Genomic DNA, 22,612 nt, shown 5'->3' with positions numbered 1-22,612 from the left:
TGGAGGTTAGATCATAGAATAGTTAGGCTATGGTTAGATTGAAAAGTTAGAATTCTACAGTGAAACCAGTAATTGTAATCTTTCACTAAAAGTATTGTCATTATATAACTTGTAGCTCATATGGTTTGTTACTTACATTGTACATATCATCACATCATATAACATTTTTTTTTTTCGCACATTCAATGAGAGAGACACGAAAGATCCCCGACCACCGAGAATACTTACATGGGATATAATTTATTTTAATGGCTATTTAAATAGCGCTATGTCGAATTAATTTTTTGGCGGAAACATTATTGTTAAAATGGAATATATTTTAGGAAGATCTACAAAATAATACAATAGGACATAGGAGGAACTGCTATCACTGATTGATGACAATATGGCCTCAAGCACCAAGGAAATTGTAACTCTTCAATTTGGTCATTATTCCAATTATATTGGAGCGCATTGGTGGAATATACAGGTATAATTAGTCATTTTGTTTCATAATCTATACTTTAACCCATATGATAATAAAGTAGATATAGAAAATTTATTTGATGCCGTGTACCTTTGTTTGTACAAGGGTGTATTATAGCTGCAGTTCCATTTATTGGTATACACTTGAAGGGGTGTGGAAAACGTCAGTTATAGAAAGTGCTACAAGCGTTTTGTGTCACAAAAATATTACTTTTGCACGCGCGCACACATATATATGCACAAGCATTAATGGTAAATATGCGATATCGCTCGGACGGATTTCTTCAAATTTACAGGAGAAAGGGTAAATGTCTGTTATATCGGAGAGACATTTCTTCATTTTTCCAGAAGAAACTACGGTAAATTTCTCGTATCGGACAAACGGATTTCTTCAAATTTACAGGAGAAATTATTTACCGAATGCAGTTTCTTTAGACTTGTGGAAGTTTGGGGAAGTGTTTTCTCGCATCATTCATTGAATTTTGCCGGTAAATCATATATTTTTCGATATAAATGTGTGACCGATGCACGAAAGCTCTTGCATCCATTTACTTCCAGGTGGATGTAGTCTGTGTGTGATGACGTAATCCCGGTCAGTGTTTCCAAACACGCGTTTTTGTAACTGAAGAAGGTACGTTTCCGCAAATGGTTTGTGGGGCTATGTGTCAATGGTTCGTGGGGCTATGTGGCAATGGTTCGTGGGGCTATGCGTCAATGGTTCGTGGGGCTATGCGTCAATGGTTCGTGGGGCTATGCGAGAATGGTGTGTGGGGCTACGCATATTTTTTTTTCGAAACCAATTTTTAACTATTGTAACCTATAGTGACCCTACCTAACCTAACCTTACCGGAAATGGTTCGTGGGGCTATGTATGAATGGTTTGTGGGGCTATGCGTCAATGGTTTGTGGGGCTACGTATGTATTTTTGGGTGCAGTGGGGTGGAAACACTGCATGCCGAGTACGGTAGTGAAACTGTGACCGCCATTTTGCTTGTTACCAAAGGCAAAAGGAAACGAAGAAAACTTACTCGATATGTTGCAAATAGAGCTTATTTCCGTGAAATAAGCGAAATGCCACATTCAGCAATGTTTCTCAATGCAGAATACGTAAGTACGAATATTCAAATCAAATGAACTAGCAAATTTCAGCCGTTTGTCCGATACGAGAAATTTACTGAAACTACTTACGGAATTGAGTTTCTGTAGTATTTTGAAAGTTCTTGGAGGTATTTTCTCACCGTAGAATGCTGCACAACAAGAAATAAGCACTTCTGATCTAATAAACTTGCATTTTGTGCAAAGCGACAACATTATGTCGTTGTTTCCATTATGTACCTGCAGATGGCGCGAGCATCGAAAGTCATGCTGTCTCGCCAGTGTTTCCAAACTTGCCTTTTTTACCAGATTTTTTTTTCAACTATGCTTACCTAACCTAACCTTGCTGGAAATGGTTTTTGGGGCTATCCGTCAATGGTTTGTGGGGCTATCGGGAATGGTTTTTGGGCTATCCGTCAATGGTTTGTGATGACATAATGAACACGAAAGTAGGTATTTTTCGGTTAAGAAGGTTGAAACATTGCATACCCACCAAATCGACAAAAAACAAGCGCGACACGCGATGATCCACAGCTGCGCGTGCCATATTGTATGTTCCGCAATGGAAGAAAGGACCCTAAAGAATTACTCGTAATGTGAATAATCTAAGTTATTTTCGTGTAAAATGCATAATGGCACCTTCAACTATGTTCCGCAATACAGAATTGGTAAGTACGAACCATTTAAAACTGAAAATATCCGATATAACAGACAATTACCGGAGTAAGTACTTACTGAAATGAGTTTCTTTAGCATTCTGGACGTTCTTGGAGATATTTTCTTTCACGGGAAACTAAAAACTTCGTATTTGAATGCTGCCGAACAAGAATTAATCACTTTCTACGTAAGAAACTTGCATTGCCTGCCATATTATGCCGTTGTTTCCATTGTGTGCGTGCAGATGGCGAGAGCGTCGAAAGTCACACGGTCTCGTCAGTATTTCCAAACGTGCATTTTTTTACGAGATTTTTTTTTAACTATGCTTACCTAACCTAACCTTGCCAGAAATGTTTTTTGGGGCTATCCGGCAATGGTTTGGGGGGCTATCGTGAATGGTTTTTTGGGGCTATCCGTCAGTGGTTTGTGATGACATAATGAACATGAAAGTAGGTATTTTTCGGTTAAGAAGGTTGAAACACCGCATACCCACTCCAAAATGACAAGACACAAGCACGGCATGATGATCCATGACGAGTGCATGCCATATTGTCTGTTACCCAAGCGGAACAAGGAAGACAAATAATCACTCGTAATATGAAAGTTGACACTATTTTATGGAAAAAAGGCATAACTTCACCTTAAAGAATGTTCCGCAATGTAGAAAAGATAAGAACCAGTGGTAAAATTAAGGAAATAAATGAGTTAAAGGTGTCCGGGCGTTATCGCATATTTACCACATTAATATGTTTGTAGATGAAAGTTAATGGTAAAAGTTTACTATCCGTCGGACACCTATAACTTCTGAGTTTTCGTCAATTTTTTACATTCGTACTTACCTATCTGCTTCGCGGAACATTCCGTGAATGGTTTTTGAGGCTATCCATTCCGGAATCTGTACGAAATTTAAACAAAAAAAATATTTCCGTTTGAAATTTTTGACTGAAATTTCCCACCGATTCCGTGCTCCGCCCCTGGGGTAATTGACCTGCTGCTCCGAACTGCTAACGTGGCCCCGCCTCCACTCCGGCTCCCTGTTAAAGGCATGTTAGAAATTGGCCGGAGTCACCTGCCCCTGAATGAGCTCCGAACTTTTAAATTTGAAGAAATCCGTTTCCAGGATATGGAAAACTTACCTGAATTTCACACAAAACACCTTCCCGGTGTTAGACAATACTACAGGAACTTATTACGGTAAGTAGTTTCTTCTGTAGAAATGAAGAAATCACTCCGACGGATAGTAAACAAGTACCAAGTTAACTACAGCTAGAGATATTTCAGGACTACAGGTTGAGTTACAAAATTTTGTGAATTACACATTAAATTGTCTAATACATGATGAACATATAATGGGTAACAGTATGGTATAGTGAAAACACTTTCACTGGTTTATTTCCTAATTATTTACATTTGTACTTACCTGTTATGCATGGCAGAACATTTTTGAGCGTGAGATTTTGCTGGCCCAAGTTCCTTTTGTTTTATTGCGATTTCATCATGCTACGAATGCAATTTTTACATGGTTCGATTTCGATGTACGTCTGTTGACACATTCTGCGGAGTTTTAGCAATTACTTAAGATTTTGCTCAATGCTTTCGTGGTTAGATTAGGCAGGTTAGGTTTGGTTCCCTTAGCATTAACATAAAGTCCCTAAATGCATTAATCTAAGGTTCCGAGTTACTTCTACATTCATTCCCACGCTTCTACGATATTTACTATCGCTTGTCAACGGAGAATATCTTGTCCATGAGAAGTGTGTAAGGTAATTTTCAAGTTGTTTTTTTTCAACATAAATAACTTTTTCGAGTCCAAACAGGGCTCATTACTTTAAGGAAGGTTCAAATTTCGTGTGACAATGATTTCAAAAATTCAACGATAATTATTAGTCTTTGTGCTAGTAGAAATCATAAAACAATCGGAACCGTTACCGTTACACACAATATGGTGGGCAAATCTTGACTCACGTTGTGTATCGTCAGCTGATATGCAGTGTTTCCAAACTTATTAACTAAAAAATGCAAACAGAAAATTCAATTGGAGAAAAAAATCACAATGCAACCTTCACACGTCATCTTGTAAAACTACCAGGGGGTTACATAATCGAACACATGGAACATTTGATTCACGTAGTCGGCGGTAATGGTCGCAAGAGATATCGTGCATCGGAGATACATTTATGTCGAAAATTACATGATTTTCCGGCCGAATAAGTTGAACGGAGGGAGAAAACACTTCCATGAGCTTCCAAGAGTCTACAGAAACTCAGTTCCGTAAGTAGTTTCTCCTGCAAATTTGAAGAAATGTGTTTTCACTATACCATACTGTTACCATATAATGTTCGTCAACCTGGCGGGTTACCATATAATGTTCGTCAACCTGGCGACACCGATAAGGAGGAAGTAGCCCATCTAGTTCGCTGCACTTTTCGACACTCGGTGTAGTACAGGTGTATTCCAGTGTCAGGGTGGTGCAAGGAAATGACGTTCAACCAAGTAGACGGAAAGCAGTGTTCAAGTTCAGAAGATTCAACAAATGCCTGTCTGCTGCTTTAAAAGTTCATTTGATTAGGTTGCACTCACCACATGATCATACACCACACATACACCGACCCAGAACATAGTGCAAATGGTGCAGACACCAAATACACTACTTTACTCCAAATCAATGAACTAGACGACTCTGTGTTGCACCGTGTAGCCAACTAGATGCTTTGGTGCAAAGAGATTCAAGAAGTGCAGCGAACTAGATGGGGCTAATGCCTCGAGGACATCTTGTGATTCAAGGTTGCCAGGGGTAGGATACAATACTTGGCGATGCCCTCGAAGGTTTTCCTCGATGCTGATGTCGTGAAGTTATAAAACGTGAACATATATGCAGGTTAGCCCATGCAGGTTAACTCTTCGTGGGTCGTGCAAGGAAAGTTGGTAGTCGTGCATGGTTCCAGAGACAGATTTAAAAAAATGCTAAATTAATTGTCTAATCAATAATTATGATTAATTCTATCTTTCAACAATTAAGATTCTATACGTAAAACAATAAATATTGAAATTCGGTAACAGTTTTTGAAAATCTATAAATTATAGAATGGCACTCTTCATTAGTCAGGCACGAAACGGCAGACCGAATTTCCAGTAAATAGTAGGTACGCCTATAGTCGTGCATGGACTCAGGCAGCAATGGCCTGAAGGAACCCTCCTTATCCTTAATGGATCAAAGATCTTACCTAACACTGAAAACAAAATTGTGGTGTAAAAGAGAAAGGTTAGAAACTCAGCTAGACAGAGGGAGGGTGTTGACAAAACATTTATTGGATAAATAACGTTTAAACCACATACCGGAAATAGAGACCGTGCATGACCAATACAGGGTTAGTATACTCAATAGAACCATTCGATTATAATTACTTATCAAATACCTATATTTTAAAATGTTTCTTAAGTAGAAAACAATGTGCAAATCTTAGCTTTTTACAGATATTTTACATGCACAATTTTACTTATCATGCATGTATCTAAACTTCAGGTAGTGTTTTCTGTTTATTCTGTACAGTAAGGGCTTCAAAAATATTTTTTTTTTTTGTTATGACTTAAGATGACCGGACCCCTCTCCGATTTTCTTCATATTTGACATCCTTACTAAGTGAGGCCTGCTAATGACGAATCTGAAGTTAAAATTTGTCGGAAACATCTAGAAATTGCAAAATAATTGCAAACCATTGACGCTAGCCCCACGAACCATGTGCGCTAGCCCCATGAACCAATGACGTGTGGTTAGGTTAATTTTGGTTAGTTTAGGGAAACATAGTTAAAATTTGGTGTCGTGGTAATATGAGGAATATATATATTTCCTTGTGAAACAAAAAAATTCGTGAAAATAGACTGTTTCCATTCCGAAAACTAACGCCTTACTTTCGCTAATTTGGTGATTTCTAGAAGTTTCCAACAAGTTTTAACTTCAGATTCGTGATTTGGATGCCTGAATTAGTGAGTATGCCAAATATGATGAAAATTGGAGGGAGGTCCGGTCATCTTAAGTCGTTCCTTTTTTTTTTTTTCATTTCTCGTAGTTGCTAATTTTGTTCCTTTCTCATCAACATATTTTACCGCAAAAGTTCAGCCCAATTGGAAAGAAATTAGAGGTCACTCAAGTGAGGATGTCTTATGTATTGTATATGTGATATATTTAGGGTGACCAGATTTTCTGAAACTAAAAGCAGGACATCGATGGATACATGTGGGGAGGGGAGAAGGAGTCGCAGCTGTACTAAAAGAGCACATCAAGTTCAGCCCCCTTTCTCTGGCAAGGAAAAGTGCTGCTTACATGTGTTGTGACATATTGCACAATTTAATCTGCTTTTTCTTCTTAATTTGATTTGATTGATTGTTGTTTACTGTCACTTTTGGCTAATTGCTACAATGATATGATTAAATTTTTGAATGGACACTCACATAGAACATCCATGCCGAGGCTAGGATTCGACCCGAGTACTTCTGACATTCAACCACTCCACCATGGAGGATTTCCCTTCTCATATACACTCCTCACAAAAAGTTTGGAATATTGTTATATTAGGCACAACACGTTTGCAATATTATTATATTAGGCAATAGCTGATAGGCATGGTGGCATATGTCGGTGAAAAGATGAGAACGTCCACTAGACAGATACCATGTGTTGTTGCATTTGAAGGCTGTGTCTATCACCTATTGTCTAATGTAACAATATTCCAAACTTTTTGTGAGGAGAGTATTTCCTTTTTCATTTCTCTTTTTTTTTTGTTTCTCCTTTTGCTTATCTTTTTAATAGATTAACCTTTCTATTGGTCTCATCCTTACTTTTTTTTTCCTGACTTTCTCTCCATAAAGCATCCATATATTGTGAAATTATATGAAAATATTAATCAATACTGAGAATAGATTCATCTCCTGCCGCATCTGTAGTAATAATCTCATCAATGCATCAAACATGCAAATCCCAGAATTGGCACATAGTTTTAGTCATCACTTGGCTATCTTTCATACCATATCACAAACAGACTATATGCAATATCTGCTTGTAAGCAATAAATTTAAGCCTCACAGTAAGACGAGAGCAAGGCGAGCATAAAAATTTTTCGATCTACAAGTATTTCTGTGCATACTAACAATACTATTAATTAAAAAGACATTAACAGTTTCAGAGAGGTAAACAATTTGTCTGGATATTTTGCAGGGCATTTCACAGGACACTGTTAAATATAGGAGATATTTGTTTTATTGGAGTATCATCACAGATCGCAGGACATGACCCTCAAGAAATGGACTGTCCTGTGAAAATCAGGACGTCTGGTCATCCTAGATATATGCGACATTTTCAGCATTGAATAATTAATAAGGAAATTGCACTATGAAATGAATTATCACAAAAATACAATTATTTATTGCAGAATTGCAATTTATTACAAAAATAAATTGATGAATTTCAGTATTCAGCCAGTGTTCATTTCAAAATCAACTTCTTTAAAATCCAAATGCAAGCGTCTGTAACAAGACTTCCATGGTGCCTGATGACCTGAATTTAGGCTCTCCATTTTACTTTTCTTCCTTGTTATTGACTTATTAGGATTGGATATAGGAGCCAGTAAATATTCTACAGTAAAGTTGATAACCTTCAGTGACAACAATTGCTTTGACTTTGTATAATTTGTGCAAGTCAGTCCAGCTCTTTGGTTCATATTGGAACCTGAAATGAACGTCAGCTGGAAGCTAACATAAGATGCAAAGGGAGACTGAATTAATCAAATCACACAGACCCTTTATTTCTAAGCTTTGGAGTCTATCAGTTTCATGCGTATATGACTCCAGTTTTCATCACAGGCCTCAAGACAAGTTATTTCTTGCTTTCCTTGGAAGATACCTTCTCTCTAACCAGTTCAGCTCCAAGATACTGCAAATGGGCCTCCAACTTGTTCTTTGCAGTTTGTGGATATGGTGCCTGCAAGCTAAATACAAGAAATTTCTTGCAATACATTGTTTCAACAGAATGTAGACATCTCTCATCATTCCTGTCTTAGAAGATGTTGTATCAAAACTCATGCACACAATGTCATAAAGCACCTCCCAAAACAGTAGCAAGCTGCTGATTTTTTGCATAGTTTTCCCTTGTATACCTCTTCTGTACCAGGTGGTAGTTTTGCAGCACCTAGTATTTTTTCAACTTCGTATGTACTGGAAGTCTGTCCACAATTTTCGATCTTTCATCAACGTACCATCTCAGTGCAAGACCAAGGGAAGTTTTCAGGTGTTACATTCTTCCTCACGCACACATTTCTTGATGGTCAGCTTGCTTGTGCTTCACTGTGGAACCTTATAGTATTCGGCTGTCAAGATTCTGGCCATTAGCTGTAGCAAGGATAGCTGCTGTGAGCGTCGTGAACTTTCTGTTTGAAAGGTTTATAGAATCTAAGATTGGAAGAAATTCAAAGAAACACTTCAACTCCACCCCCCTCTTCCCCACTTGTACAAGGAATGAACACACAAATTTGAAACAAGGAATTGATTGTTAGCAGTGGCAGCGATTGGGTTCCAAAACTGGGAGGACAAGGACAGTTACTTTTCCTTTGTAGACTAGGTTTATTACAGTGCGAGCCCCTATAGCTTTAGTATTCTGACTGTTTGTATGGATGGAATGTTTCCTGAAGAGGGCGGTTGGTCTGTTTTATGACAGTTTCCCTCTGAATTTTCATGACATGATGTAAAATCTTGAATTTCAATCTAAATTTTGGTGCAATTTACACACGAAACACTTTTATCAGATTCTCTATGATGAATGGTTTTATAAAATTCAACGGGAGGACAAGAAAAGCATGTGAAGTTAGGAAAAGTGTCTGAATTAATAAAGAGGTATTCTCAAAATATCAACCAGGTGATCAAATTGTTGATATCCTGAGGAACCTCTTCATCATTTGCTGCCAGTAAAGCTTCAAGAATTATGTCTGAATTAATGTTTGAAGTTTGTAGAACATAAATATATATCTTTTAGTCATGCTAAGCACAAATTTCATGCCGGAAAGTAGGGTGTGGAAGTTGTTGGCTGATCTCATTACCTTCAAATATTTCCTAGAATGTGTAGGTCTGTACTTTCACACCTTCTGTTTTCCGTAATGGGATGTTGCACTGCGCATGGAGTAGCTTTACTTTTTTATGAACATTATATGCTTATTTCCCTTAATATCAGTATGTTTTTTTCATTACTCACCACCCCACTCACCACCCCAATTCTTTTCTCAGGAACTTGGATTTGAGTACAATAGTGAAACACCATCTGAAATCAACCATGATGTACTTTTCAGGGAAGGACAAACACTCAAGGTAAATTGTTTTATATTCTTTAGTGAATTAGTTCTATAATACTACGTTACTTAAACTGGTTTGCAACAACTATAAACTATATATGTATGTAATACATAATGGAGGTAATTTAAATCTAATAATTGCACCGTAGTACTGAAAATTGGTACGTAATTCCATATAGATCACCATATATTCAATCATGATTTTGTAAATATTGCAGTAAAGGTTAGTCTCAAAGGAAAATAGAATAATAAATAAAGTTTGTACTTCCTTATCAACAACTATTGTGGGTAACAAATCTTAGCTTATCAGTGTACTATCTCAAAACAGCAAAACACAAATTTAACCAAATATGTAAGTACAAATACAACACAGGCAGTAAGTATTACACTAAATGGATCAATCCAGTTCAAATATGAAAACACATTTCCAATTTGCACTGGTTGATTTTCTTTAAAATTTAATGCTGTGATACTAATGAACTATCATGTGATATATGCCTGGAATATTATACAGTATTTTGTGAAATACCAAAATGTCCCTGTGAGTTCTTGTAATTTCTATTCTGTTCATGCAATCAATACACATTATTCTTCATGAATTTTGCAATTTGTGCCAAATTATAGAAGTACATTATATGATTTACAGATATATATTTGAGATTTCCACACGACTGTCACAAAATATAAAGCTGCTATTTTGTAAGAACAGTGGAATGAGTTCAATATTGTGTGTAATTGTTGACACTGTACAAGAAGATAAAGTTCATGATATAGCAGTTGTGAGAGGTAAAGGGCCATAAAACACGTGAAAAAGTGATTTTGGTTTCTTTTTGTACACCTGAATTGAGGAAGGGCTTGGTTTCAAGTAGTTAACATGTGTCTCTTTCATCTCCTTAAAGGGTGAAGTGACCTTTACACCAAGACTCCTTTTAGTAGATCTCAAAGGCAGCTTAAATCTCCTCACGGAACGTGGTGATTTATATGATGCGCCTCCACCCGTTGACATTAGCCAATCAAATTGGAGTGAGGAAGTGGAATTACATCAGAATCCAGCTCCAGAGAAGAATGAATTGCAGTTAGCTCTGGAAGAGGAAGAGGCAGCCGGTCAAGTTCCTTTAGGAGCAGGTGAGGTGGCTTCGACTCTAAAGGAGCTTTCAGACAAAAATGACAAGCGACACTTGCCACTTGGAAACGGAAACTCAGTTGTAAATACAACATCTTGTGCTGGAGCTACACTTGTCACTTGTGTGCCACTCTGACTGTGCTATGTTTTTTGTACAGTGTGCAACATGTCACCATGATATTTTCATTGAGCACACACAATGAATGCTTTTGTAGATTGGAGGGGAATAGTTATTTTAGTGTGAAACCCCTATGTTGCATGTCCCTATAGCTTGTCATTTCAATCTGAAAGCTTGGACTAGTGTACATATGTCTAGCCTTTGATATTTTGACACTTCTTTATTTTTCTTGAAGGATTAGAAATATCTGTAATCAAGGGTAGAAAAATTCAGGGCATCCAGTTGCCATGGCACTGGCATTTTTAAATTCAGTTCTATTATTATTATTTTGTTTTGAATATTTTTAGTTTTCTTTCAGAAATTTCCATTATTTTTTAATAATGAGTACAGTATGTGTTTCTGTGTTTTCTGTATCACGTGTATCGTTAAATCAGAATAATAAACACACAATTATAAACTTTTTCACTGCATTAAAAGCTGCAGCAATATGGTAGAGTTGGCCATATATTAGAATGTATTGCATAGTTAGTTATTCATGCCCCTTTTAGGAAGGCCACTTTTGCCACATTGGCGATTGTGGAATCCAAACCACTGTGCAATATGCCTTCACTGGTTATAGAACCCTGGACTTGGCTGATGCATTCACAGTAAGCCATTTCAAAAAAGAACTCATCCAATGCTATTTCAAGGAGTTCTGTAGTTTCATGAAAATAAGAACACTAATGCTAATGTGCTTTCCCAATTTTTTTTTCTACCCCTTTTTGGTCTTACAAAATTACGCACCTAGAAAGCCACCTAGCAAACGCAATCAATTTTGGCATGTGCTTACTTTGCTACTCAAGCTTTTGCCACCTCATGTGGCTTCCTCAGGAGTTAAGACAAGAATAGTCAAATTTTAAAACATGGGAAGGTAAGTTGCATTAAAAAGGATAAAGTTGAAGGTAAAAGACAATGCAGGACATCCTGTCATTCCTTCCTACTCCATCTCAGGCTGTCAATCTAAAGGGGTGACAGGACATAATGCATAAGAAGAACTGGATGTTTTGTATGAGTGAAGTATTTGGATGTAAAGTCTCAAAGATTTTGTATGTGTAACTTATTCAATCCATGTTTTGGAAGTGAATGCAAGCAATACTATGGTGGCAGAGACCTGAATTAGCTGATCTCAGTGGAAGTGGGAAGGCGTTATGGTGTAGCATAAACCAATACCGAGTGCGTCAAAAAATGTATACACACATTGAACTGTCATAGAAAATTTATTTTCCAACCTACAAGGTTAAATTTCTGGGAAAAGAAAGGCTACAGTCCAATTTGAAAAATAAGTGTCGTTTTTGGTCAAACTGAATGTTCCAAATGGTGGTTAAAGTAAATGTTCAAAATGATGGCCATCAGCTTCGATACATTTCTGAGTACGAGTCACGACTAATTCCGTACTTCGCATCAAAGTGTCCAATGGGATTTCTGCACACACCGCTTGAATCTCATCCCAAAGTGTGTCCAGGTTACGTGGTTTACAATGGCACACCTCATCTTTTACTGTGCCCCAAAAAAGAATTGAGCAGCGTAAGGTCTGGAGAGCGTGCAGGAAACTCGATTGGTCCCCTGCATCCTATACACTGGCCTGGTACATTTTGATCCAGGTATGCTCGCACATCCCTATGATAGTGCAGCGGGGCACCATCTTATTGGTAATAAAACCTGTCATTACCGTACATTGCACAAATGGCAGGGAAAATCGAATCAGCAAGCATTGTTAGGTACTATTCTCCAGTTACAGTACCTTCAAAACGGAAAGGACCAATGAGTTCCTTAGGAGACAAACCACACCACACATTTACACAAGGCAAATTCACAGCCTTTTCAGCAGTAATGTAGGGATTATCTTCAGCCCAGTACACACAATTATGCCTATTGACAGTTCCATTAAGTTTGAATTGTGCTGCATCCGACCAAACAATGCTACCCATAAATCCCAGTTTGCGTGTAACCATCTCCTGAACCCATTCACAAAATTGTACCCTGCGATCTGGGTCGTCGTCACTTAGCTGTTACACCAGCCTTGTAATGTACACACCCAACTTGCCTTTCTTCAGAATGCGTAGCACACTAGAGTCCGCGTGCATTCAGAACATCTTAAGCTGACTGTGCGAGTCTAGCTAGCGAGCCTACGAGCAATGTACAGTGTGAGCAATAGAGTTAGCTTTAGGCGCAGAGTAGAGATGACGTCAGCGGTTCACTTCTTGATTGGAGGCATCGGGAGTTATGACTCGCTCCCAAGGTGCAAGCGCCAGAGCTGTTACGGAAATAATCTCACTCTACTAGCACTTACACCACTCTCACGTGACTTGTACTCAGAAATGTATCGAAGCTGAAGGCCAACATTTTGAACATTTACTTTAACCACCATTTGGAACATTGAGTTTGAACAGAAAGTACACTTATTTTTCAAATTTGACTGTAGCCTTTCTTTTCCCAGAAATGTAACCTTGTAGGTTGAAAAATAAATTTTCTATGACAGTTCAAAATGTGTATACATTTTTTTGATGCACCCGGTATGTAAACTTAATCTCTTTGTTACTAATTAAGGAAATAATAAACTTTGGATTAGTTTGTTATTTATAATGTGGTGGTGTTGTTTTCAGGGGAACCTCCTCCTTCACAGAAGAAAATATTTGAGCTTAGCAATCAGGTGAAAGTTTGGTCGGACTACCTCCGGGTACGCTTTCACCCTCGAACTGTATCGATTATTAATGAGTATCAACACAATAGTGACGTATCACCTTTTGAAATCTTCAACTATGGCAGCAATCTGTGGAAGAAAGAGCAGTTTGAAGATAACTTTGTTGACCGGATCCGCAATTATGTTGAAGAATGTGACTGCCTGCAGGTTTGTTTTCTCACTTTTATTAATGTAAAAATTTGTTTACATTTTCATTTTTGGTCCTACAATGTAAAAATATAGTAGTTGAAATTTCTTTGTGTGTGGGTGGGTGTTTTTGTTTGTTTGTTTTTGAATGGGTTATGACCGACTTACATTACCATCTCGGTCTTCCCTGCGATTTTTTCTTGCTCTCTGAAAATGACACAACTGTCTCTATCCAGCAAACTATTTTCCCACGGACCCAGCCATCCAACCAACCATAAAATGAAAGAACCAACAATCAAGATAAGGAATAAACTGTGATTTCCCTTCATATTCATTTGGACCCGTCACCTTAAAATTTTGTGCTCTGCAGAAGGTGGAAGGTTAAGAATTTAAAGGAGGACCATTCAACCACCGAATTCCCCAAACAATTCCTGCTAGAACACGACTCTCACCTTCATCGTAAACTTGGAAAACAAGGAGTCCTCTTTTTCCTTGAAGTCGAACATCTCCTACACGTTAAGAGTCCTACTTACAGACTTGTAAAGACAATTGCTCCCTCTATTCCAGTGATGAGAGTCAACCGTTCTGGAGCAAGCAGACCTAAACAGATTGGCATCTCTGCACGTATCACGAGTTCGCCGAAGACATAACTTTAGCAAGCACGCCAGTTAGTCTGACACACTGACAGTTTGTATACAAGTATAAAAAGTGCTGAATGTTGAACCCCGACCTCGCTCGAGAATATACATCTCCCCCAGTGAAGTTAAGACAGTCAGGAAACACATAAGTTAACAGAGTGTCGAGAATGACTTGTACAGTAAAGTAAAGCCGTGAAGTTACGAGGAACTAAAAAATAATTGGAACCATGTACTTTTCACTTTCCAATGAACAATGGATTGTTTTGTTATGTTCTGGTTCTCGTAATCATCCCTTCTTGCTGAAATATGGAATCACGTGGGGGTGAAGCTAAAGTGCACCGACCAATAGGGAAGAAGGACAATTCCTCCCCGTAGCAACGTATTCGGAGAATCAAGGGGGAAAGGAGAACCCAAGAAACACAGTTGGTGTGCATCGCTTGGACCTACAAGACACTTCAACACAACACACTCTCATCAGCAGTTTTTCATATCGGAGGGGAAAAGATTTTTCTATTCACTCCAGTTTGAAAACTTATTAGGTGTTAGTTTAGTGCTCTCTGACCTATAGTTAAATCTTAGTACTTTATTAAGAAGTGCATTGGTACTAGCTTTTGTGTGTACGGAACGTGTGAGCACGGCTCGTGAGCTTCAACTGTCTTCACCCAGTGCAGGATGGGTCTGTCGACTCGCTGCGCTATTCACCTGTTTCGGTAATGTATATTGTGTCGTGAGATGGTGTAAGTATTCGACGTAATGATTAAACATTTTCTTCTAATATGTCGAAGTGTTCTGATTTCCTTGTAAACACTAATAATAATAATTACTGAACTTGGCTTGTGATCAGAAGACCATGGAATGAGAAATTTATACGTTCTTATCCCTTGGCCAACCCCTGGCCATTAAAATAACACAACCTTCCCATATTTTGCACTTGTACACATGCCAGGTGTTGTGTTTATTTTCAGGTTTTTCTTTGTAATTGCTTTATTAGTTTTACTTTTGATGTATGTAAACAAACATTCATGCCTGGTGGTAACAGTATAGATTCAAACCCCACCTATATCGTTCATAATATATAGTTTCCCTAACAGGGGAATTATTATAGTAAATACAACACCAACTATTTGTTTATAGGGTTAAGTATATTTGGGTTTTTTTGGAATCAAAAGTTCAGATCATCTGTTGAACAATCACTTTTCTTATTGCAAACTTGTCATTCTTAATGGTGGTTTCGTGATGGTGGTTAGAGTCGTCTTGCAAGTTTTTCAGTAACAGGATAAAGGAAGAATTTTTGATGAATTTTACATCAATGAATTTTTATTATTTTTCCATTCTTTTGTGCATATTTCAATTTTTAAAAAAAGAAAATTCTTTGAACAGTTTTAAGTGTAGCGGTTGGCTGACAAGAACATCAGCAAGTCCTACAAGCAGCTTTTAAACTGAAACAACGTGCAACAACGTGATGTCATTTCGAAAATAAATGCAACCTTTTACAATGAAATGACGTGACAAGCTGAACTTGTTGCTTGTGGGCCACCTCAGTCTTTTCGTTGTGCATGTGCAGTGAATGTTTCTTAACAGATTTAAGCGATTCATATCGCTTTCCACTTCTACAAAACCCCCATGTCTCTTCTTTCAGACTGAAAACTGCCATAGTCTTCTTCTACACTGTGTTCTTAAAAGTTGTAACGGATATACTACTCATATTTATTGAACCTGATGTTGTGGTCAGAGCTGTTCACCATTTGGATGGTGACCCTCATTAGGCAGACCTCACCCTCAGACTTATGAGGATGAGGGCAAACCTTTTAGATGAGATATATAGCTAAAAGTAAGAAAGATAATCTTTGGGGGACACTGAAGCACGCTTGCTTAGCAATGCTGCCAGGTTCAGTTGTTACACTGTTGTCAAAAGCTTCAGGCATCATGGCAGATGGATAGATTGGGCACGGAATTGTATGTTTATTTTTCATGGACTACCTAGACACACTGCAGAGGCATTCACCATCCGGAGGAGGGACAGACCTCACCCTCCTGAAAACTTGTGAGGGTGATGGCATGGGCAGCCATGTATGGAAGGGTCGTTGATTCAAAATGCCTTTAATGCAAGCAGTCCTAAGTTCAATTCCTAGTGAGACACCCAAAATTTCAAAGACAAATTAGGAGCTACTTGCAAGAAATGGTAGTCAATTTAGGTCTGAAAAGTCAGAAAAACCGTGATGATGTGACTTGATGTGTTTCACCACATGTTTGGCAAGCTTGGATCCTCAAATACTAGTGCATTATGGAATTAGTTATGGAAAGTGTGAGAAAGATATATCCCATCATTACATATAATAGTGTGATTGGGGTTTTCCAGAATAAAACAGTACTTGGTAAAAATCCAGGAAACAAATGTCCCTTTTTCATGGCTGATTTTGATGCCGCGTTCTTTTTCACTAGCACTCGTCCTTATGGTATTATAAATCAATTAGAAGAGAAGTTAAATACATTTGTATACACTGAAGCCACTTTAGTCATTTATGATACTCGCTACTTCGCATTTTGAATTTTTGTAAAATCTGCTAAGTGCTGAAACTACAGACTTAATGTCAACTGATTTTTTTTTACTTTAATTGATTTCATTAAACTTTTTCTTATATGGAAAATCTTTGGACCTAAAAGGGATGAGGAGACAGGTGAGTGAGAAGGTTACATAATTTAGAACTACATAATTTGTATTCATGTCCAGATATTATTAGAATAATTAAATCAAGAAGACTTAGGTGGGCAGGCCATGTGGCACGAATGGGAGAGGATAGAGGAGTTTACAGGATTCTTGTTGGGAAACCTGATGGTAAGAGACCTGTAGGAAGGCCAAGACGAAGATGGAGGGGACAATGTTGAGATGGACCTAAGGGAAATCGGTAGGGATGGAAAAGAGTATATAGAACTTGCTCAAGATAGGGAAAGATGGAAGGCCTGTGTTGCTGCAGCCATGAACCTTCGGGTTTAAGAAGGCTAGGGAGTTAGTTAGTTAGTTTTTTCTTATATGGAAGTTATTTGTCCTTTGTAAGTGATCTAGAAGTTCTAGAAATGGCAGGAGAAAATCAAAGAACCTAGCTGTTTATTTTTTTTAAAATACTGTTGTTTTATACATATTATCAACCGCCATTTCTCCGTTTCTGGTTTTGAAATGAAGGTGTGAAGCAGGAAGCAGGAGTAGTAATCAAAAAATGCTTTTTTTAATAAGAAATTTTTAATAAATTTTAGCTTTGCAGGAAACAACAGATTTTTTGCTAGAAAAACACAACATTGCTTTCTTAAAAACAAAAAAATATCTCGTCGCTATTATTTAAGTTTTGTTTGTGTGTGTGTGTGTGTTTTTTTGTGTAAAACTACCCCTACACCTCGCAGCATGTATATTGAGATATGACCCAACACATGAACAGTTGCAACCATTTGTGGAAATGGGATCAGCACCATGCTCCAACTGCCTGTATGCTGCAGGGTTGCCCCAGGTACCCATTTATTAGGTGCTGGTGAGCCCCATAGCTATTTCATGCAGGGACATTGTAGGGAAAGCTCTCGCATCAAATCACCCATGCCACCTGGGAATGGAACACAGGTATTCTGCATTGTAGTCAGATGCCCTACTGACCCCTGCTGCTATGCATATTGCAGGTTCGATACCTAGTGAAGCGAAGTGACATAGTCATTTTGATTCCACTTAAAATTGTTGGTCCAATGAAATGTATGTTTCCATGATAGAATTAAGTGTAAAATTTCATTTTATTTATGTGTGTGTGTCAATCACATTGATTTATGAGTATGAAGAAATTTGATTTATAATTTTATAACATGTCAGTTTGTCATGTGAAAATCATTATAATTTATCTTTATTTATTTGACTTTCTCCTTCCAGGGATTTCAGATAATTGTTGATAGTACAGATGGATTTGCTGGACTAGGCACCAGTGCTGTTCAGTACCTAGAAGATGAATACACATCAAAAACACGGTTGTGCTTCCCTACTATTTGCTCATCATTCAGTGATTCTGTTCCAGTCAAGGACAGCATCAGGACCATTAATACAGCATTGTGTTTTCAAGGACTGGCCAGTAATAGTACGTTACTTTCACCTCTATGCACAGGCTCAACTGGATGGAGGCAACCAGGATCACCTCGAGAGTTTCAGTACCTTAATTACAATGTAAGTGATATTGTGTACATAGCACGCTAACCTTTTGTATGTACACTGTAAATGATTTTATTCATAACTGTGTATTAACTAAAGCTGAGTGATTCAGAAACTCGTCACCTGTCAGAAAGGCCCCAAATTAAGATTTTCTAATCCAAAATACTTCTATAACATTAACAGCTCTAATTTCATAATGAATACATAGTATTGTATAATAATTGTGTATTATTTTTATTTAATAGATACAACAATATACATTTGTACCTTTATTTATTTTCAAAACAGATATTTAAAAAATAATATTTGTTCTAACCTCAGAAAAGTTTTATATTGTACATCAACAATTGCTCTGCATCATGCAGATGGGGCATTCAAAAGCTAAAGTCATGCGCAGGTCAGGTCTTTGGTATCGAGATTGTGGGTCAACTGTCCAACATGCTCCATTGGAGGGGCGGCTGTAAGGCCAGAAAGCAGTGATGAATAGACTTTCTCTTGAGATGCAGGAGTGAGAATGTTTTTTTTTTTTTTTTTTAGTTGCCACCTACTATTAGCTCAGTCGGTAACGCATCTGACTACCATGCTAAAGGTCCCGGGTTTGATCCCCGGCCGTTCAAATCCGGGAACTTTTGTAACGATGGAAGCGGCCCCGGCGCACACCCAGCGTCGAATAACATGGGTACCTGGGGGAAACCCTGGGGGGTAAAGGCGGTCAGGGGCGTGATGCTGATCACATCACCTCCACTCACGACCGGATCAAGACAGTGTGGGGCGTTACCCCCACACCTCCTATACGCCTTCATGGCATGGTGCTATGCACAGGGGAACACTTTACCTTTTTACCTACTATGAATATTGAAGATGATATCAAGGGAGCGATCACTCTTTATTCTCATGTTTATTGAATATTTATTGTTAAGTTTAGTTGTTAAAAGTAGAGAAATCACCTTCCTATCCTCCGCGAGTCTGCCTGTGTGGGTATCCTAAACAAATGAAGGCACAAGAACCACTTCTCACAGTTAATACATTGTTTTGTTCCAATTTTGAAGCTTTTTAGACTCGTAGGCACCAATAACCGAAGTAGGCAATTATAGACTCTACAGAACTTACATGTACGGATTGAATAAACCTAAAATCTGCTTCTGTACTGAAAGCTTACAAATGGTATCACAGAAATAAAATACAAGGGTCGTTCAAGGTTGACAAGAGACTTTTATTTCTAGAAAAAAATTGAAAGTCTTACAAACACCAAACTAGATCAGTTTTTCAAAGCATTGTCCCTATCCAGGCACCGCTGCCATCGTTGTGGCAGCTCCATGATTCCTTTGACTTAGTGGAGGGTAGTTGGTTGCTATCATAACCATGTCAGGACATTTTCTACTGCTGCATTTGCATGAAATTTCTTTCCTTCTACATGATCTTTAAGAGGTCCAAACAAGTGGTAATCACAGGCACTAAATCCAGACTGTAAGGGGCATGAGGCAAAACTTCCCAGTGTGGCTGAGTACTGTCATGGAGAAGTAGGACATATTTAGACAACATTCCAAGCCTTTTCTTGTGAATGGCATTTCAGACAGCACCATTGAGCAGTGTAGCATAATACTGAGCATTAATCATGGATCCATGCTCCAAAAAATCCACATGGATGGTACCGTGTATGTCCCAGAAGACAGTTCACAATACCTTACTGGCAGACGATTCATTTGTCACTAACTCGTATCCTTCACTGAACTGTTGACACCATTTGTTCCTCGTACTGTGCTTGCAATATTCTCAAAAATTCAGGTGGCTTCATGTTCTTTGGAATGAGTTTGTGATTATACATCACTGCTCCACAGCTAGACATACTTTGCTGACACTACTCTGCATGTGCCAACCACATCGGGGTGAATGTTCAATTCTCATGAGGGCCAACTCGAAGGTGCTCGAGAGTGCTAACCATTTCAGGGTGTCTACCAGGCTGAAAAACCTGGAAAAGTCAGAGAATTTACTTTTTATTGAAAAATCTTGGAAATGTCAGGGATATTTACTGTTCCTGGAAAAATTGCAGTAGTGCAATAAAGGTAGGTTTTGAACAAACAAACAGGGGAAAATACATGTAAGGAGTTTTTACTTTGTTGTGGATAAACTATACTTCATTTGATATACTGAGTACTACTGGTTGTTACAGTAGAAATTGTATATTAAATACTGTGGGGAAAAGGCATCATTGAACTATTTATCGAATACAGTAAATGGCTTTTGGTATTTACCACTTCCTTGTTGCAATTTTTGGTGCATGTATGGTAAATAGTTATTATGATTAATACACATATTAATCAATTTTACTTTAATTATGTGCTATTTGTCTTACCAGTAATTATGATTTTTATGTAAAAATGAATTATTTGTAAAACCTTAGTCAATATGTGGCAAGTATTACCTTGTTCATTTGATACTTATGTTCACATGTTTAAGTACATTAATTGGCTTAATAAGTTGATCTGGAAAATTTTGTTTCTTGTTCTGGAAACCTGGGGAAGTCAGCGAATTTTGTTTATTAATTTCCTAATTTGCATAATTAGCTTCATATTTATTTCATACATTTCCCCAGATTTGCATTGGCCCACATGATTATCTTAATTTTTCAGATCCAAATACAATAAAATGTTTTTGCCATAAATCCTGCAAAAGATATATAATTGATTCTCCACTGTAATTACTAGGGAACGGAACTTTATGTGCTAAAAAACTCAGAAATATTTATTTTTTATGTGTCATAAATGTTGAAAATATGTGATAAAAACAGGAAAATATGTGACAAAAATAAAAACATTTGGTAACAAAAACAAACTTGCAACAAGTAGGCGGATTTGCCCCACGTTATGGGCGCCACTTGCAACAAGTAGGCGGATTAGCCCGTTGCCAAGACACACGACACACCGGCTCGGTCCCCTCGACAGACAAAGACCGGGCGTCGCTGCCTACCAAATATCTTTCTGTTATTAATATATATATGCCACGACTACGCTCAGTTCCTGCGGGGCATGGGACCCCGCATCCCAAAGTTCGGGTAAGGGTCTGTTTCAAGATAATAATATAATCAAAAGTTAAATTTACACTTACATAACCAAGACTTCAAACTATATTAGCCCTTTCTCATGCTTGAACTCCACCGCAATCGCACCCGCATCCCACTGACCAGTGAGGATACGCATACGATTCGCGATTGAAATCAGCATAATCAATTCTGGCGTCCTTTGGATTGATAAGGCCTCCGCCTCACTGACCAGTAACGGCGGGACACCTCTCCAACCAAAAGGAAGTCAGTTAATTTATACTTATTAGGCAAACTTACTTCAAAGAAATACCAAATAACGATTATAAATTTATTTACTAATCCATATATATGTTAGGATAAAAGAAAGTATACAATCTTCAGATCGAGAAAAATTTACAATGCCAAAATTTAATTTCCGTTCAAATAACTTCCGAAAAACATAGACTGAAACTTGCTTTCTCATAACATACAATCCAGAGAGCTCTCTCTTATATAGATATATATATATCGTCCATATCCCAGCTTAACTTGGTTTCAATAAACAGGTGACAAATTAACAGTAATGATCGACAATTTCCATTAACCAAAACCAAAAGAAAATTACATAAACTTCTTTCCGTAAATATCTATTTGTGCTTCTGTCATATTTTCACTTCAGTATTATGTTCTTTAGAACTCTCGAGGTATACTACCCTCTTCGGGGCCAACCTCCAATAACATTCATAACTAAAGATAAGGGGAGCCTGTCTCTACCCAATTACCAAAGCCATCTCTCGGCCACAAACTACAAATGTTCGCTTGGAATTCCATAACATAACAGGGGACACTGTCTACCCTCTTTGGCTACTTACATTGCAAAAGCAAAACAATAGACTTTTACATAAAACGAATTTCTATAAAAACATTTACTCGACCGGTCACCTATTATAACTGTTTCAAAATTATATCTAACATAAAACCAAAATAAGAAAACCCATTAAACGTTCCCGATACTCAGACTTTAGAAACGGACGTAAAACTATATAAGTTATTAGATTTAAGAGACATCCTCTGACCAGAGGTATGCTCTCGGATTTAAGTATCAAAGAAACAAATTTAT

At 37.8% G+C, this 22,612-nt stretch overlaps 1 protein-coding gene across 1 annotated transcript in view; it reads left to right on the top strand.

The window, feature by feature from the left end:
- Positions 1 to 255: 255 nt before the first annotated feature.
- The window catches only part of mst (misato mitochondrial distribution and morphology regulator), a 40,610-nt gene continuing 18,253 nt past the window's right edge, over positions 256 to 22,612 (top strand). The window contains exons 1-5 of the mRNA XM_083130788.1: positions 256 to 469; positions 9,487 to 9,567; positions 10,451 to 10,676; positions 13,435 to 13,679; positions 18,201 to 18,488. Of these exons, the coding sequence (XP_082986914.1) occupies positions 386 to 469; positions 9,487 to 9,567; positions 10,451 to 10,676; positions 13,435 to 13,679; positions 18,201 to 18,488 (924 nt within the window). The 5' untranslated portion in view covers positions 256 to 385. The remainder of the gene's footprint in view (positions 470 to 9,486; positions 9,568 to 10,450; positions 10,677 to 13,434; positions 13,680 to 18,200; positions 18,489 to 22,612) is intronic.

The sequence above is a fragment of the Lepisma saccharinum genome, chromosome 11, assembly GCF_977018435.1.
Source record: "Lepisma saccharinum chromosome 11, izLepSacc3.1, whole genome shotgun sequence".
NCBI lineage: Eukaryota > Metazoa > Arthropoda > Insecta > Zygentoma > Lepismatidae > Lepisma > Lepisma saccharinum.
Note: the sequence above shows the minus strand (reverse complement) of the source record. Positions and strands in the feature narration are given on the sequence as shown.